This window comes from Dendropsophus ebraccatus, chromosome 2 (assembly GCF_027789765.1).
Source record: "Dendropsophus ebraccatus isolate aDenEbr1 chromosome 2, aDenEbr1.pat, whole genome shotgun sequence".
NCBI classification, from domain to species: Eukaryota; Metazoa; Chordata; class Amphibia; order Anura; family Hylidae; genus Dendropsophus; species Dendropsophus ebraccatus.
Window position 1 is genome coordinate 40,617,394 of NC_091455.1, and position 17,792 is coordinate 40,635,185.

Consider the following 17,792-nt stretch of genomic DNA (forward strand, 5'->3'; position numbering starts at 1 on the left):
ACCACACAACCACATATTTAATGGGCGTGTGTATAGGACCCAGGGAGGGCTTACACCACTCAGGCCCCGTGACACATGCCACAGCAGCATCGCAACGAGCACTAGCTAAAACTACCTGGCTACCTCTGGGTCACTGCACAAAGACAATTCTAAATGTTCTTCAAAAGTCTGCTTCGGCATAGAGATATCACTTCTGCGGGAGAAAGAAAATGAGATATTTTATTACCTTCCCTGACTTTCTGATAGCTGTAAACACAGTGCTCAGCAGGACCCATGAGACTTCCAGCTTACTATCATGGCGCCTATGTGATCGCCAGCTACTGGGTAGCTTCAAGGGCAGATCAGCAGTGAGGGTTCAGGGTCCATATTGCGCTTGTAGTATGCATATCGTCTTTTTTTTTTTTTTTAAGCATTTTATCATTAAAAAATCCCTTTTAAAAATCTTTTATTACCTTATATGAAGCATGACATGTAAAATAAGGACCACAACAAAAATACATAACAAAAAACATAGGAAGAAAAAAAAATACAACAAAATAAGTAATATAAAGTAAAACAAAACAATAATAATTATAAATGAAACACTGCAGGCCGGGTCTAGAAGGGGTTAAATAAAGTTGGGTTCATTTTTATTTGCCGCCTTACAACAACATGCTTATCTCTGAGAGCCAACCCGACCTGCTGAGAGCGATAGAGCTGGGACCCTATAAAGCCTGAAATGTAAAGTCTGGTAGCTAAAACTCAATCAGTGGCAAAGAGCATAGAGACGTGTCCAGCAGGAGCAGCTAAGGACAGAAGATAATGGCGCATGCATGGGGGTACGGTCCTGACAATGGTGAGTGATGGGGACATGTTTGCTTAGGTTACAAGAAGAAGTCATGGTGTGCCAACTGGGGGCATTTATGTATAAAAACAAGACATGTCACAAGATTATGACAGAGGGATACTGCGGCTTCTATGTCCTGTCAGTCAGTCAGTATCGGGTTTCATGGCTGGGCTCTTGTGGCTGTTTTATTCATTGCAGTAGATTGCCTTTTCATTAACATGGAGAGTTTCCCTGTAGGCTGCAGCAGTGAGGATACACATTATACTAATAGTATATACTAGTCATTCACACTATGGATTCAGCCCACACTCACTAATAGGTATTAGGCTAGGTTTCCACATACTGGGGGAGATTTGTCAAACTGGTGTAAAGTAGAATTGCCTTAGTTGCCCCTAGCAACCAATCAGAATCCACTTTTCATTCCTCGCGGATTCTTTGAAAAATGAAAGGTGAAATCTGATTGGTTGCTAAGACAATTCTACTTTACGCCAGTTTGATAAATCTCCCCCACTGTCTTTTATTTGGCAGTTCGACAGCTGTCTTTTTGAACGTCCGTCATTTTGAGGCCAAATAACAGGCATTATTTCGAAATCTCATACGTCATTGCAATATGAAGTCCTCAAAATGATAGACGTACAAAAAGACAGCCATCGGACGTTGAAAAAAAGATGGAGTGTCAACCCAGTCTAACGTACCACTATTGCATAGGTCATACTGGTCTCTTTCTCTTAGGGAACATACTGATATAGGGATATTAGAAGGAATTTATCAAAGACTGCGCTTTTTCTCAGTCTGATCAGAGCTGATCATGTTTTTGGGAAGACGGCTCCACATTGCACAAAGGGAGTGTGTCCTCCCCTTGTGCTTAAAGGGGTACTCCAACTGGGACAGCCTTTTTTTTTTCTACAATTTACAATCGCCAGGGAGGGGGTGAGTGAAAACAATTACATCTACTTACCTCCCCTGCTCCAGCGCTGCATCTCGCTGCTCTGTGTCTCTCTGGTCTCCAGCTGATTCCTGGTCTGAAACAGGACTTGAGATGTGACATGGGTAGGCCTGCTCAACCATTCACCGGCTGTACGTGTGCCCCCCTGCTGCCGAATAGCTGGGTGGGCCTGCCACGTCACATCTCCTGTCTCAGACCAGGAAGAGACCAGGGACCAGAGTAGCGGGATAAAAGCAGCAGCACTGGAGCCGGGAGGTAAGTATTCACCTACCGCCTCCTTGGCGATTGTGGAGGAAGGTGTCAATGCTAGAGTACCCCTTTAATTTCAGGCAGGATGTCCGGGCTGTATGAGGATTTTCCTGCTGGTGACTTCACTAGCTATACCAGTGAGTAAAATAAGGGTATGTTCCCTTTAAACAAAACAGGTGGAATTCCGCGGCACATCTCCCCACTCCCTTAGTGTTCCGCGGTGCAGCTTCCCGCTCCTTCAGTGTCACACTGTGTCACTATGGGATGGCTCGCGCAACTCCGCTCCCGCCACTTTCCGCTCAAAGAATTGACACTGTCTAATGTGCGTTCCTCACAGAGAGGATTTACAGATTTGTCCATCAGCAACAGAACAACACCCGCTGAGGATTATACCAGCAGGAACATCCTCATACAGCCCGGACATCCCGTCTGACAACTGAGACCTTCTGCATATGTTGTAAGGTGAGCTAGCGGTTAATTCTATTGGCAAGAATTTGCAAAACTGTCTTATATGGCAGGGTTACTATAACTGGCTATAGGAGTATGGATAGACCACCTACTATTACATTATTGCACTATATAGAGTTATCTATCTATCCAGTTAGTTTTCTGTGGGCTAGCATTGCATCCCCGTTTATGCCGATTGCTTTTTCCCCCGCCAGCTTATTTTGTGTATATTTAAGTGTTGCTGTTTTTGTTGCTGGAACAAATTTTTTTGTGCGGTTCATTTAAAGGGGTTATCCAGCGCTACAAAAACATGGCCACTTTTCCCCCTCTCTTGTCTCCAGATTGGGTAGGGTTTGGAACTCAGTTCCATTGAAGTAAATGGAGCTTAATTGCAAACCACACCTGAACTGGAGACAAGAGAGGGGGAAAAGTGGCCATGTTTTTGTAGCGCTGGATAACCCCTTTAAGGTTCAGTTTGATTGAGACCCAATCTTTGCTTCTCAAAAGTCCCCTCATCTCTACAATGTATGTTTTGTATACGTATTAATAATTATACCATTTGCTGTTCTTCCTCATATGATAGGACCCCACACATGGCATAATTCCACAACAAATGCTCTTTGTAATCGTCAGTCGCCTATAAATATTAAGACAAGTCAGGCCAAATACGACCCAGCGCTTAAACCCTTGAGTATTAGCTATGATCCATCCACTGCGAAACTCATCCTGAATAATGGTCATACCTTCAATGTTGTGTATAAGGATTCTGAAGACAAATCAGGTCAGTGTTTTTTAGTTATTACCTGGGTTATAACATTACAGTGACAGTAGGCTTGTCAGAAAGTGTGCATTATAATGAATTGTTATACTTGTGAATTGTGGTGTCATTCACATTATACAGACTAAAGTGCTGAACCTATGTTCTCTATAACCAGTAAAAATGCTAATGATATCTCTTTGTGATGTTGTGCACATATTGCTGGGTATCTTATGATGGCCCGTGTGAGATCTATCTATCTATCTATCTATCTATCTATCTATCTATCTATCTATCTATCTATCTATCTATCATCACAGGCTGAATATTGACAGAAAGACAGGAACACATCACCAGTCTGCCGAACGTCTTACAGCGTAAAGCAACTATGATGAGGTTAATACTCCACATGAACGATCCAGTGATCATTCGTATCACCTTATTGGTTGAGTCTTGTAAAGGCTCTGCAAATGAGCGCCAATCTCACTAGATGTATGGCAGAATACTGTTGGGGATTTGTAGCCACAAACCTGCCATATGAAAATGTGGTGCATGCTGCATGTAGATGAGACTTCTGCCCATCTGAGACAAGCACAGCTTTCTATAGAGTGCCTATGTAGCACTACATGTGGGCATGGTGGTCTTGTACATTTGGCCTGCTGCTACATGTAATCACCAACTGATTCCACAGCACTTTACATAGTTTGTCAATTGTCCCTGTCCCTGTCCCCATTAGGGCTCACAATCTAAATTCACCTGCCTGTATGTTTTGGGAGTGTGAGGAAACCCACGCAAACACAGAGAGAACATACAAACTCTTTGCAAATGTTACTCTTGGTGGGATTTGAATCCAGTGCTAACCACTGAGCCACCATACTGCCCATGTGCTCAAGCCATTAGAGTAACACCAATTAGAGATGAGCGAACCTCGAAAAGAAGTTGGATACAGCTCTAGAGAGTCCTGGAAAATATTGATACAGCCTATAGCCTATGGCTGTATCCATGTTTTACAGAAAGCCTTAGGGCTGCATCCAACTTCTTCAGCCACCAGTCAAATGGTGGGGATTGGACGAACTTGAGGTTCGCTAATCTCTATAGGTCCTATTACATGTTGAAAGACAAACGAATAGAATGGAATAGAAGTGGCGGCAGCAGACCGCCCCTACCTTCTATGGGCTGCCCGGAGAATTTATTGATCACCTGGGCAGTACCCCAACAGCACCCCCTGCACTCACACGCTCGCTGCTGAGGTGTGTAATAGCACCCGCAGCGAGCAAGGAACAAGAAGCAAGCGAGCGCTGACAGCGCTCGTTTGCTCCTCTTCATCACCCCATGAAATAGGGGCTTTATACCAATAAAAGATGTCTTCTGACAGAGGCCTTAGTCGAGAAACTGTCCTTTCTGCTGGTTTAGTACATTCAAGGGGTTGTTATATCTCTCCTGAACTTAGTTTATGCGAATATTTTTCAATGTATCTAGTAAGTGAATTTTTTATTCTATTGACTTTATTATTGGCTTTAGACTGTATATAATACAGTATTGTGTTAGCTCTACGCAGGGGCGGAACGACCACCATAGCAGCTGTAGCGGCTGTATTGGGGCCTGCCGCATCAGGGGGCCCAGTGGTGCAAGCCCCCTGAGCTGACCACCTGCAGCACCCGGCGGCCAAGCGAGCCTCCAAGGTGCGGCAAATGGCTTCAGAACTAAAGATGTGTGTTTTCCTTGGCATAGGTAAGTCAGCACTGAGGTCTTCTTTGTTCTGGAATTACAGTGCTTAAAGGTGGAGCTCTGGAAGGAACCTACAGGCTGAAGCATTTTCACTTTCACTGGGGATCCTGTGATGGACAGGGATCTGAGCACACCGTCGATGGACAAAAATATGAGGCAGAGGTGAGTGTAGACTGGGGAAGCTGCAAATTATGAAAAACATACAAAACCTGTCTTAGTTTCTCAATGCCTCAAGCAATGATCTGTATGCGTCATGTATATTCCTTAGATACTTAGTAAAATCAAGTAAAGCACTCGGGTCCCCTTGAACTTGTTTGATCAGACATATTTGTTGTGTCTTGCAGCTTCACTTGTTCCACTGGAACTCAAAGTACGGCAGTATTGGTGAAGCTATGTTACACCGTGATGGGGTTGCGATAGTTGGTGTTTTTGTGAAGGTAAACAAACATGGGTCGGATGATGTTAAGTATTATTTTTAACCTGTTCGTAAACAATTATATGGGTCACTGAGGTCACTGAGCATACTCACAAACATGTCCCATACAAAGAATAGGGGTCTGGAGGTGTTCATTGTGTCTATGTAAACAAGGCTTGCCATAAAGCATGTCACTAAATGCTGTTAAAAATAGCGCAGGCAATATGACAGCCCCCATAGTAACGTGCTACAAATAAATTACAATCAGAAAATAGAAACTAATTAGAAAAAAAGAACATGTTCCAGTACCTGGATCTAACAGTAAAAACAAATCTAGATGATACATTCCCTTTAACTAGGACAACTAGGACCACAGCACCGTCAACTAGGACCACAGTAATAGTCCCCAAAGCTGAACCCTAATACATGTGATATGTGATGTGATGTTATTATACTGTATAATGTTGTTATTTGCCAGGTTGGTGTTAAACTGTTGCACATTACAGGTCGGTAATGCCAATCCAGGTGTCCAGCGAGTGATTGATGCCTTAATATTAATTCCAACAAAGGTACAAAGCTGTGTTTTTTAAGTTCTCGTGTTCTTCATGGTCACAAACTGACAGCTTTATATTATGATGTACATTAAGGGAATTCATTCCTAAAAGTTCAACATGTGCAGTAAGATGGAACTTAGGACCTATCATTGGAGATGAGCAAAACAACAGTAAGTTCGGATTTGTGATTTTGCTCCTTTCCTATTAACAGCATAATGAGCTGCAAATGATATAAACAATAGATAATTTTCAGCTGATCCCCCAACACTACCCAAACAGTCCGGTACAGTTGTGTGTAAAATACAGGCCACATACTGTGCACAATTGCAGATCCACAATTGTGGACAGTATCTGATCCATTGTATTCTATAGACCAAACAGAAGTAGTCACAGCGCCTGCACAGATGTACACCAGAGAAAATTGGAGTGAAATGGAGTGGAAGCAGGATTAGTATGGTGGATCAGGGGATCGTGGTGCTGCTCACAATAACCACAGTTAATGTCATACAACTTGAATAGAAGAAAAAAGGAGCGCACTCACCCCGTAAAATCAGGTACTTCTTTATTCCTTGATCAAAGATTAAAAGCCATCCATGTGAACATCGGGTGGTAGGAACGCCAGAGCACTAGAATCACTGATGACGTGACAGCTGGAGCTGTTATTAAGGAATAAAGAAGTACCTGATTTTACGGGGTGAGTGTGCTCCTTTTTTCTTCTATTCAAGTTGTATTCTATAGACCAATGCACATGACCATGGAATCCACGGTCCATTCATTTTCCCGAAGCCCAGGCTGCAAAAAGTCCTGACAAGTCATTGATATGTCCATTTGTGGTCGGGGCATCTACACTATTATTGTGGCACGGTCTGTAATTGTGGGTGCTCCGTGGACGAGCTGTGTATTGCAGATCCATGGTTTATGGACTGCAAACTACTATGGTTATGGTGATATAAGGGATATATTGCTTAATGCAATCTATTCTTATTTTTCTAGGGAAAAGAGGCATCTTTCCTTAATTTTGATCCTTCAAGCTTACTTCCAAAATCTTTGGATTTTTGGACTTATAAGGGATCCCTGACTTTCCCGCCCCTCCTGCAGTGTGTCACCTGGCATGTTCTTAAGGAGCCAATAAGTATGAGCAGAGAACAGGTGTGTAGAAGACTTCAGTCTCTTTGGCCATATTCCTACATGCTGGGGAACATGATGAATACATTTTAAGGCCGGGTTCACAAGCTGTAAGACAGCGACTATTCGGTGACACGGTCGTGTCACAGAAAGGCTGCTGTCTGTGAAGTTCACCCCAGATGAACTTCATTTCTTTTGAAATGGTTCCACTTAACCATTGAAGACAATGTAAAGTGCAGCCGAATCAACTTGGTGTGGCCGCTATTTATTAAATAGTAGCTGCACAAAATTGACATGTCAGTTTTCAGTGCGGCCGCATGGAATCCCACCCAGAGTGTATACTGTGTGTATACACTGCAGCCGGGGTTCCATAGAACACAATGTAATCAGACATTTTCAATAAATAGTGCCCGGTGTTACAAACTGCAACAACGGCCATTATTTATTGAAAAAGTACGTTGTGTGAAGGTGGCCTGAGGGTGGGCCCACACATAACGTATACACTGAGGATCCCTTCACTGTCACTTTTAATGAGATTACATACTTGCTGCAGAATTGTCATCCTGCTGCAAGTATGTGAAAGGCAGCCCACAAAGCTGTCAAGGGGTCTGCCTTTCCCATACTTGCAGCGGGATTACAATTCTGTTGAAAGTGACAGTGAAGGGATACGCAGCGGATTTCTCTGCAAACTCGCAGATGGAAATCCACTGCGGATACATTATGTATGAACCCACCCTAAGCCAATGTTCACACACAGTATTTTTGCTCAGTAGTTTGGTCAGTATTTTCCAAGCAAAACCAGGAGTGGATTGAAAACACAGAAAGGCTCTGTTCGTACAATGTTGAAATTTAGTAGATGGCCGCCATTTAAAGGGAACCAACACACTTTCCACACATATGTCTGTAACGTGTGCCCCTGCCACATACACCCCAAAATCATACTTTGATCTTGTCCCCGCCGTATGCTAATTCCAGTAAGGTAGTCATGTGGGCGTTTGTTCAGGTCAAGTAGTCATGGCCTCGGGGGGGGGGGGGGGGGGGGGGGGGGGGGGGGGGGGGGGGGTTTAGCTGTAATCACACCTCTATGGGCGTCATTCACAGCCCCCTGACACTGCATCATCATCCGGGGGGTGGGGCTGGGAGTGTGTAGCTGAGATACAGCACAGCGGCTGCCTATTCCCCTGCACTCTGTGTGTGTGACCTGTCCTCTCACTCAGGCAGCTGCTGCCTTACACAGCCTCCCTGAATAGATGATTCTAACCCAGCAGCGCAGAGTGCAGGGGGAATAGGGAGACGCTTTGCTGTATCTAAGCTACACAGCCCCAGCCCGCCCCCCGGATGATGATGCAGTGTTAGGGGGCTGTGAATGACGCCCATAGAGGCGTGGTTACAGCGATACCCCGCCCCCCGAGGCCATGACTACTTGGCCTGAACAAACGCCCACATGACTACTTTACTGGAATTAGCATACGGCGGGGACAAGATCAAAGTATGATTTTGGGGTGTGTGGGGCAGGGGCAGATGCTATAGATATGTGTGTAAAGTATGTTAAAGGGTGCATTAGCACAGATTATTGGCCTCATATCTATTTTATAGGTGATTGGTTCCCTTTAAGGGCAAATAATTTTGAAATAATGGCCGTTATTTACCATTAAATGACGGCCATCCACTCAATTCCAACAGTGTGTGAACATAGTCTTTCTGTGATTTCAATCCACTCCTGGTTGCAAAATACTGATCAAAATTCTAAGCATAAATACTGTGTGGGAACATAGGGTGGGTTCACACGTACCAGATCCGCAGCGGATTTCTCGCTGCGAATTTGCAGCGAGACCCCAGTGGAATAGAAGGCAACGATCAGCCAACATTGTTCATGTCGGCTGATTGTTGCGTCGTTTGTCTTTCAAACATTATTAAAAGACAAACGACTCATACAGCAACGGTCTGCTGGAGTGTCCAGTGTAGCAGCAGACTCTGCTATATGCTATGGACTGCCCGGACGATGTAGCGATCACCTGGGCAGCACGCCCCCCTCCCCCCGCCGCGCCTCCTCGCGGCCCCTCCAGCACTTGCCAGCTCGCTGCTGCCACGTGGAATAGCAGCGGCAGCGAGCGGGGAACGAGGAGCAAACAAGATGTTACAAAGATTGTGTGTGTGTGTGGGGGGGGTTATTCCTACAGGTGCTGTGACATTATGGGACTGCGACTCCCAATGTGGGCTGTCTGCTGTCTGTGCCCCCCACCTTCCTCAAAGACTCAATGGAGACATAGATTGCACAGACAGATCACACTAGGAGTTGTAGTCCCACACTGTCAGTATACAATACATGCAGTACCATACTGGATATATATATATATATATATATATATATATATATATATATATACACTCACCGGCCACTATATTAAGTACATCATGCTAGTAACGGGTTGGACCCCCTTTTGCCTTCAGAACTGCCTCAATTCTTCGTGGCATAGATTCAACAAGGTGCTGGAAGCTTCCTCAGAGATTTTGGTCCATATTGACATGATGGCATCACACAGTTGCCGCAGATTTGTCGGCTGTACTTCCATGATGCGAATCTCCCGTTCCACCACATCCCAAAGATGCTCTATTGGATTGAGATCTGGTGACTGTGGAGGCCATTTGAGTACAGTGAACTCATTGTCATGTTCAAGAAACCAGTCTGAGATGATTCTAGCTTTATGACATGGTGCATTATCCTGCTGAAAGTAGCCATCAGATGTTGGGTACATTGTGGTCATAAAGGGATGGACATGGTCAGCAACAATACTCAGGTAGGCTGTGGCGTTGCAACAATGCTCAATTGGTACCAAGGGGCCCAAAGAGTGCCAAGAAAATATTCCCCACACCATGACACCACCGCCACCAGCCTGAACCGTTCATACAAGGCAGGATGGATCCATGCTTTCATGTTGTTGACGCCAAATTCTGACCCTACCATCCGAATGTCGCAGCAGAAATCGAGACTCATCAGACCAGGCAACGTTTTTTCCAATCTTCTACTGTCCAATTTCGATGAGCTTGTGCAAATTGTAGCCTCAGTTTCCTGTTCTTAGCTGAAAGGAGTGGCACCCGGTGTGGTCTTCTGCTGCTGTAGCCCATCTGCCTCAAAGTTGGAGGTACTGTGCGTTGAGAGATGCTCTTCTGCCTACCTTGGTTGTAACGGTTGGCTATTTGAGTCACTTTCTATCAGCTCGAACCAGTCTGCCCATTCTCCTCTGACCTCTGGTATCAACAAGGCATTTCCGCCCACAGAACTGCCGCTCACTGGATGTTTTTTCTTTTTCGGACCATTCTCTGTAAACTCTAGAGATGGTTGTGCGTGAAAATCTCAGTAGATCAGCAGTTTCTGAAATACTCAGACCAGCCCTTCTGGCACCAACAACCATGCCACGTTCAAAGGCACTCAAATCACCTTTCTTCCCCATACTGATGCTTGGTTTGAACTGCAGGAAATTGTCTTGACCATATCTACATGGCTACATGCACTGAGTTGCCGCCATGTGATTGGCTGATTAGAAATTAAGTGGTAACGTGCAGTTGGACAGGTGTACCTAATAAAGTGGCCGGTGAGTGTATATATACATGTAGCAGTAACAGCAGCACAGGTATAATGAAAAAAGAATTTGATGCAGTGCTCGCCTCACCAAACCGGACCCAGGTTTGTATTCATCCAGAGAATGCAGCAACAGACAGCACTTCAAATCAAAGGAGTGTTTTATTTTCACCGGAGTGCGACGTTTCAGCTCAACAATAGCAGCCTTTCTCAAGCAGTTGAGAAAGGCTGCTATTGTTGAGCCGAAACGTTGCACTCCGGTGAAAATAAAACACTCCTTTGATTTGAAGTGCTGTCTGTTGCTGCATTCTCTGTATGTATATATATATATATATATATATATATATATATATATATATATATCAGGCTGGATATACATGCAGTACCATGCAGTACGATGCTGTTATCCAGCACAGTATGGCGCTATTGTTCAGGTCTCCTATGTTGGTGTTATTCAGGCACAGTATGGTGGTCTTGTTCAGGTCTGGTATGGTGGTGTTACCTAGTCACAGTATGGCGGTATTGAAAACCATGTAGAAAAAAAGATTCAGACAATGCATGTGACCAAAACCACACGTCCATTTCTTCCTCAGTAGCCTTGGAAAGTTTCCTATGGCCATTTCTAGTTACTTCCCTGGTGGAGTGTGTATCTACGTCAGGGTAGTGACTAAATCCCAGACCGTAAAGGGACCTTGCTGGGTGCGCGCACACAGCTCTCCAGGCAAGCCCCACCCCGGACGGATTTCATTGGCTGCTCCACTCCGGGCTTCCTAGAAGCCTAAATCAGACCCTGTCGAACCCCCGACCCTAATCCAAACGTTTAGTTTTAGGGTTAGGGCTGAGAGATGAGGGAAGTCGGCTGGGGGAGGGTCTTGGTGATGGGGATCTCCCTGGTACTACTACTCCACCATCATCTGCTCCATCTTTTTTTGGACGTCTGTCATTTTTAGGCCCAATAATGTCCGTTATTTTGCATTGACGTTCGTAATTTCAAAATAATGGATGCTATTTGGCCTCAAAATGACTGACGTCCGAAAAGACAGCCATTGAGTGGCCAAAAAAGAGATGTTTGTCTTAACCTAGACTATGTTTGTATTTTTTAATGTACTCATGTCATAATACAGCTGTATGTTAAGATATCAGAAGATGACCCTGTTAAAGAGAAATATTTCAGACAGTGATAAGGACTGAGAAGGAACTAACTAAATGTTTGCAACCTCCCTTATCTCATAGTAGCAGTGACTTATAACCAGCGAGCTCTCTGGTCTGCTATTACTTCTCTCATAAAGGTTGCATATGTTTTCACAGTAAAACTAAGTATAAGATTTTACTAGATCCTTTAGGTAAAAGCCCTTGCCATATGAGCTTACACTTTCTTACATGCGCATTTTAAGGTTATAAGGTGCAGTTCTGGCGCTAAAATCGGGAGGACATTCAGGCTGTGATCACACAGTGCAGTTTGATTGCAGTAATGGTGCAGTACTATTGGTCTTTTGTATGTTCTTTATTATTTTGATTCACACCTGGTTTTGGTTCAGATGTTAAAAAGATTTTTTTGTGGTTTTTTTTTAGCTGTCAAAGCTGCGAGGCCTTTACTTCAATGATGAGGACGACAGCCCCTGCCACATGGTTGACAACTATCGCCCAACACAGCCGCTGAAGGGTCGTGAAGTTAGGGCCTCATTCCGCTAGGATCCGATCCGCCCATCTGTGCTGAGATCAGGAATGGGCTCTCTAATGTTTCATTATTTTTGACTGTGTGCACACTGGTAGCAGGTATTTCTCTATGCTGAATTATTAACTCTTTATGAGTACTGGGCCAGGTCTACACCGTTACTTTTGGTAGCATTGCAAGATTGATTTTAGCTAGTCAAAAATTTTTATTAAAGTATTGTATTGCCCCCCAAAATTTATACAAATCCCCAATATACACTTATTAGGGGAAATGCTTATAAAGTGCTTTTTTTCCCTGCACTTACTACTGTATCAAGGCTTCACTTCCTGGATAACATGGTGATGTCACGCCCCGCCACAGCGCACTGATTGGCTGAGCTGGACGTGAAGATGCCGGGAGCCCCGAAGCAAACCAGAGCATGGAGAAGTCGATGTGTATGCTCTGGCGGCGGGGGGTTAATGGGGCAGGTTGCTAACAAACTCACAGCGGGATATCCATCCCATAGAGTGTACAGAGCAGGGATCCGCTGCGGATCCGTTACGTGTAAAGGCACCCTTAGGGGGCAATACAATACTTTAATAAAACATTTTCACCAGACTTCTCCTTTAATTGATGTTGTAAGGAGCCTCCCTACCATGTCCTGGGTTGCTCCTTCAATACCTTCTTACCTCTAATGGTCCTCCTTGCCTGTCAATCGCAGAGTGCGCTGACAGCACAGAGAGTCGTGACTAGTAGAGATGAGCGAACCTGCCGAGGTTTGGGTTCGTATGAACCTGAACTCTCGGCTTCTGATTCCAGCTGTCTGCCTGCTCCGTGGAGAGGGTGGATACAGCTGGAGGACCGCCTGGAAAACTGAGATACAGCCATAGCCATAGGCAGTATCCCAGTTTTCCAGGCGGTCCTCCGGCTGTATCCACCCTCTCTAGAGAGCGGGCAGACAGCGGCAGTCAGAAGCCGAGAGTTCAGGTTCATACGAACCCGAACCTCGGCAGGTTCGCTCATCTCTAGTGACTAGTCACAGCCCAGATGACTACTTCTTGGCTCTCTCCCTGCCTTGAATGTGGCAGTAAAAGATGTTTTGCCATCATAAGAAGGTACCGAAGGAGCAACCCATGATGTCGTAGGGAGGCTCCTTACCACATCTATTAAGCGCTGTTGGAAACCTAATCAGTACCATTGTGCCGTTTGGTTTCCTTGAAGTTCCCTTGAGTTGTATACCATCATGTGGACTAGGGAAAGTTGCTATGTAGCCCTAGCCATAAGCTATGTTCCTACTTTTTGGATCTCCCTTTAGACAAAAAGTTGCCCAAAAGTCCCCCCCCCCCCTATAGAATTCTGTAGGATGACACCTCATAGAGATGAGCAACCAACAAAATACCCGACTCAAGTGCTCGATTCAAGTAACAATCCCCATTAAAATATTTAGCCAGGTGCCCCTGGCTTAGCAGTGGTCAATCTGAAAGTGACAGGCTGGCCTCCAGGGGGTTAAGTTAACCCCCTGGGGGCCAGACTGTGTTCTGCTCTGTTAATGGGAAGGGGAGCAAATATACTTACCGCTCCGGTCTTCTAAGCCCGATGACTAATGTTAGCGAGTGCAGATCTACAACAGATGATAAGTTCTGGAAGGCTTAAATTTTTAAAGAGGTTTAAAGGGTTACTAATCCTGGCAATTTGCTAATCTGTATAACATCAGTTGATTGAAAAATATATATTTTTATCTCTGGAGTACCCCTTTAAGTAAATCTAGCTCATTGCTTTTTTGTTTTGCTGCATACCTTATGCTGCAGAAAACCCTAAGCATATTCACACTGTGTGAACATGCTCTTAAAGAGATATTGTCCTCCTGAGCACTCTGCAGTCCGATAGGATGGAGAAAAATAATTTTATTTATGTTGGCCGAGCAGTGGTTACAGCCACAATGTTGTGCCCCCTCCCATCCAGGCAGTGGAGATTGACAAAAAGAGTGCAGGGAAAAGCCCTGAGGGGGAGGAGGGGGCGAACCTTTGTCCAACTACTTGCCATGACTGGGAAAATGACCTCACAGTTTGTGAGGGCCCAGGGACCCGACAGGTTCTCTTTAAGGCAAACTTGTGTTTTCAAATCTTGTCTACCTGTTGTATAAAGATTGTATGGATTTTAACTGAAGGAAAAGCATTGTAAATGAAAAATCCTATGGGTGTTTACTTTGTAATGTTAAGTTCTAAGCTTAATGTACAGAAAGAGGATGAGTTCATGAATGTATATATACTTCTACGCCATAATAAAAAAAAAAAAGTGATACTACACACCATTGTGAGTAATGTTTTGCTATGTTCACATGTGGTAGATCCCTGAAGTTCAGTTCTAACTGACAGTGCTTAAAGGGAATTTGAAGTAAAAAAAAAAAAAAACATCTTTAGGTAAAAATGTTTTTTTTTTTTTTTCTATATTCAACATATTTTTATGCATTTTTCCCTGGTGGTATTCTTGAACCTAATGCCTGTGATGGATGCCATATACTAGTATGGCTTATAGGCTAATATGGTATGCCCTCAGAAAAGGTTGGGTCCTATAACAAAGTTGTAAAGTGAATGTACCATCAAAACTGAATTTTTTTGCAGTACCTGCTCGGTGCCAATATGGGGATCCCAATAGTGTTTCCTTTTTTAAAACCGCCCGATTCCCACACTTTACCATGATTTGTGTAAAATCGCAGAAAACGCCCATTTACTTTGAGCAGCCATATTTTGTTTATAGTCACTGTCCAATATACAAAGAAATATACACACCGGGGCCCAGAAAAACCTTAGTAAATAGGATTCTAGTGAAATCTAATCATTCATCTCACAAACAGAAAACACCCCTGACATTGATCCATCCACCATATTTTATTTGGTTTCCATTGAAGCAATACAGCTTACATTCATCTAGCACTGAACTTGTCAGCTAAAGCTTGTTGACGGCAGCGAAGTGATGATGTCACTGGCATAGCTGGCAGTGATTGGTCAGCTGGATGGAATGTTCTGACCGATAAACAACTGCCCTGGCCAGTTGAGTTGTTGCGACTCTTCTAGCGACTTGTGATATTACAAGGAGCAATATCTCTGCAGTTTTTTTTACCCTTTTAGGTACTTTTTCTCAATAGCGGGAATCTATAACACTTCCTTGGACATCTATAGGTGAGTGCTTCTCTCTACACATTACACACAGGAGAATTCCTTTACCTATCTCTTTCTCTCTACTAATTACTTATCTCTCTATTAGATATGGTTTATAAGTGGATTTTGTCATATAAATACACTATATTGTTTTTATTTTGTACAGAGGAAGACTCAGGCCTTCCCCAAGGGGAAGAGCAATGGCGAGCCCATCGGAGGCCTTCCTGCTGGACTACTATGAGCATTGTGTTGGTATCACAGTCGTTATGATGTTGATAGGTTTGCTTAGTCCATCCATTATATCACTGACACCCTTCTGTCTTTTACTATTTACAGATGTGGATTCAAGGACTACGAATCACCAAATCCTATGTAAGTGATATCACCAGATCATCATGCTTTATATTATACCATCACCTTCTTCCACACATATAATAGGCTGTAGAAAACAAATGGAATTGAACAGGTATCAAACAAATACCCAAATTGACTTTTGTATTGTATCATTTATGTCTTCTAAGGATCAGGAAGGTGATGAAGACTCTGAGGATGGGGTAAGAGGCTCCTCTCTTATACATTGTAAGGGGGGACAAGGATAGAGACATAAAGCTAATTCTTTCCTTTTCTAATCTAGCCCATTTTCATGAAAATTGACCAGAAAATGAGGATTGAAGAAGGCAATGTAAGCGATCTCTGCAGTTGGTTATATTATATTGATGGTATATTCACAGTATATGGCATACATGTCCCATAGGTGTAGATGCCGCAGCTTGACTCTTGCATATTTACTGGGTTTCCCAACCTGGTCAGCAGGGGTGTAGCTAGGGTTTGTGGCAAGCAGGTTATATGTGTCCGGTCCAGCTGGGATTGGGAAAACAGGGGGCGCTGGCTTGGTCAAACACTACTATAGCCAAATCAGTTGACGCAGCAGTAACATCTCCTAACTGTAATAGCATGCGGCTGCCTGATAATGATTGACATGCTGCTCAGCCAATCACAAATGTCAGAGCAATAACCTGTGAGGGGAATGTATCTTGTTGTGCTGCATGGATCTGGTGGGATTCCCCTAGTAAGAATTGAGGTCTGTGGGCAATTGCATGAACCTTATGTACTGCCACTGGATTTACAGACATAAATGAGTTTCACTATGCTCCCTTTTTATAATGGGGTAAAGTGATGTGGGTTAGAAGCTGTTCATATCAAATTTAGGCTATGTTCACACACTGTAATCAATTCTGGAAACTACGGCCGTAGTGGTCATTGAAAATAATGGCTGTAGGTTTCTGAATTCATTGAGGTCTGTTACGGCCGGTGTATTACATTGTGTGAACATAGCCTTAGGTTGTGAGAATTTATTCAGTGATTCTGACCTATGCCGTGGCATTGCCTTAGGCTTAAACCAATGTTGTGTACCTTTCATTTATAGCCATGGTGGTGAAACTTTGACAATCCAGCTGTGGTAAACTACAATTCCCATAATACCTGGATAGCCAAAGCCATATTTTTAGCTGTCCAGGCATGATGAGAATTGTAGTTTTGCAACAGCTGGAGGGCCAAAGGTTCCCTATCCCTTAGCAGACTAAGCATATCACAAGCAAACAATATTTAGTCTATGGAAGCCTATGGCTATGAATACATATGAATAGCTGCACGGCTGACACCCAGAATACCACAATATAACTATCATCACCATAAAATTACAGAATTTGTGTTTATTAATAAAAAAAATACCTTTATAACTATAATGAATATAAGAGGAGTGCGGGAATATTCTTTAATTAAACTTCATCATGTTTACAGGGCCTCAACCACATCCTGCCCAGGATTGCCAAGAGAGTATGGCAGACCAGCGCCACCATTGCCAACTTTATTAATAAAACATATGTTTATGTTTAATATTTTGAGTTAATTCCTGTTCAGATAAATTTTCTTTTGACAGAAGGTAAGAATTTTGAATTTAAAAAAAAAAGCTAAAGCTATATATGACCATTGTGAATCACACCATGGCATAGCTGGCCATAACAGAGGGTAGCCTTCCCCAAATGCTCACAGTTGGATATTGCAAGAGCCATTAGGTAGCTTGGATGACACTTGATGTTTGGGGGGGGGGGGGGCATTAGTATGGCACACCATGATCACTGACAGGGATTCTTCAAGAGAGTTCAAGTGAGGCCTGGATGGCTTCCTTGAAAAATGTATTATATGTTATGATTTCTGGTATTAGGACAGTGATATAAGGATTTATTTTGATTTGGGGCAATTGCATCTTCATAAGGGTTTTTGCTTTTCTTGGGGTCAACACACCAGGGTTAAAATTATCTTAATAAAATCCTGAGAATGTGACTAGACATTG

The 17,792-nt window shown here is 43.6% G+C and overlaps 1 protein-coding gene across 6 annotated transcripts; it reads left to right on the forward strand.

Moving 5' to 3' along the window:
* Positions 1 to 752: 752 nt before the first annotated feature.
* On the forward strand, positions 753 to 17,396 carry LOC138783130 (carbonic anhydrase 2-like). Of its 6 annotated transcripts, XR_011361637.1 has the most exons (13): positions 753 to 835; positions 3,052 to 3,249; positions 4,997 to 5,115; positions 5,298 to 5,390; positions 5,875 to 5,937; positions 6,916 to 7,071; positions 12,200 to 12,403; positions 15,410 to 15,460; positions 15,606 to 15,687; positions 15,776 to 15,811; positions 15,961 to 15,993; positions 16,074 to 16,121; positions 17,240 to 17,393. XR_011361637.1 is itself a non-coding variant. In XM_069957416.1 (7 exons), the coding sequence occupies exons 1-7, from the start codon at positions 802 to 804 to the stop codon at positions 12,317 to 12,319; spliced, it is 783 nt and encodes a 260-aa protein (XP_069813517.1). In that variant the 5' UTR covers positions 753 to 801; the 3' UTR covers positions 12,320 to 13,168. The 6 variants fall into 6 exon arrangements, 1 of the variants encoding a protein (XP_069813517.1); XR_011361636.1 differs by having other exon boundaries at positions 15,410 to 15,687; positions 17,240 to 17,395; XR_011361638.1 differs by lacking the exon at positions 15,606 to 15,687.
* The last annotated feature ends 396 nt before the right edge of the window (positions 17,397 to 17,792 follow it).

Excerpts from the sequence above, each read along its gene's own strand:
- LOC138783130 (XM_069957416.1), top strand. The coding sequence starts at position 802 with ATGGCGCATGCATGGGGGTACGGTCCTGACAATG. Across the intron at positions 5,116-5,297 it reads GACAAAAATATGAGGCAGAG|CTTCACTTGTTCCACTGGAA; the intron begins GTGAGTGTAGAC and ends TGTGTCTTGCAG. Across the intron at positions 5,938-6,915 it reads TAATATTAATTCCAACAAAG|GGAAAAGAGGCATCTTTCCT; the intron begins GTACAAAGCTGT and ends TTATTTTTCTAG.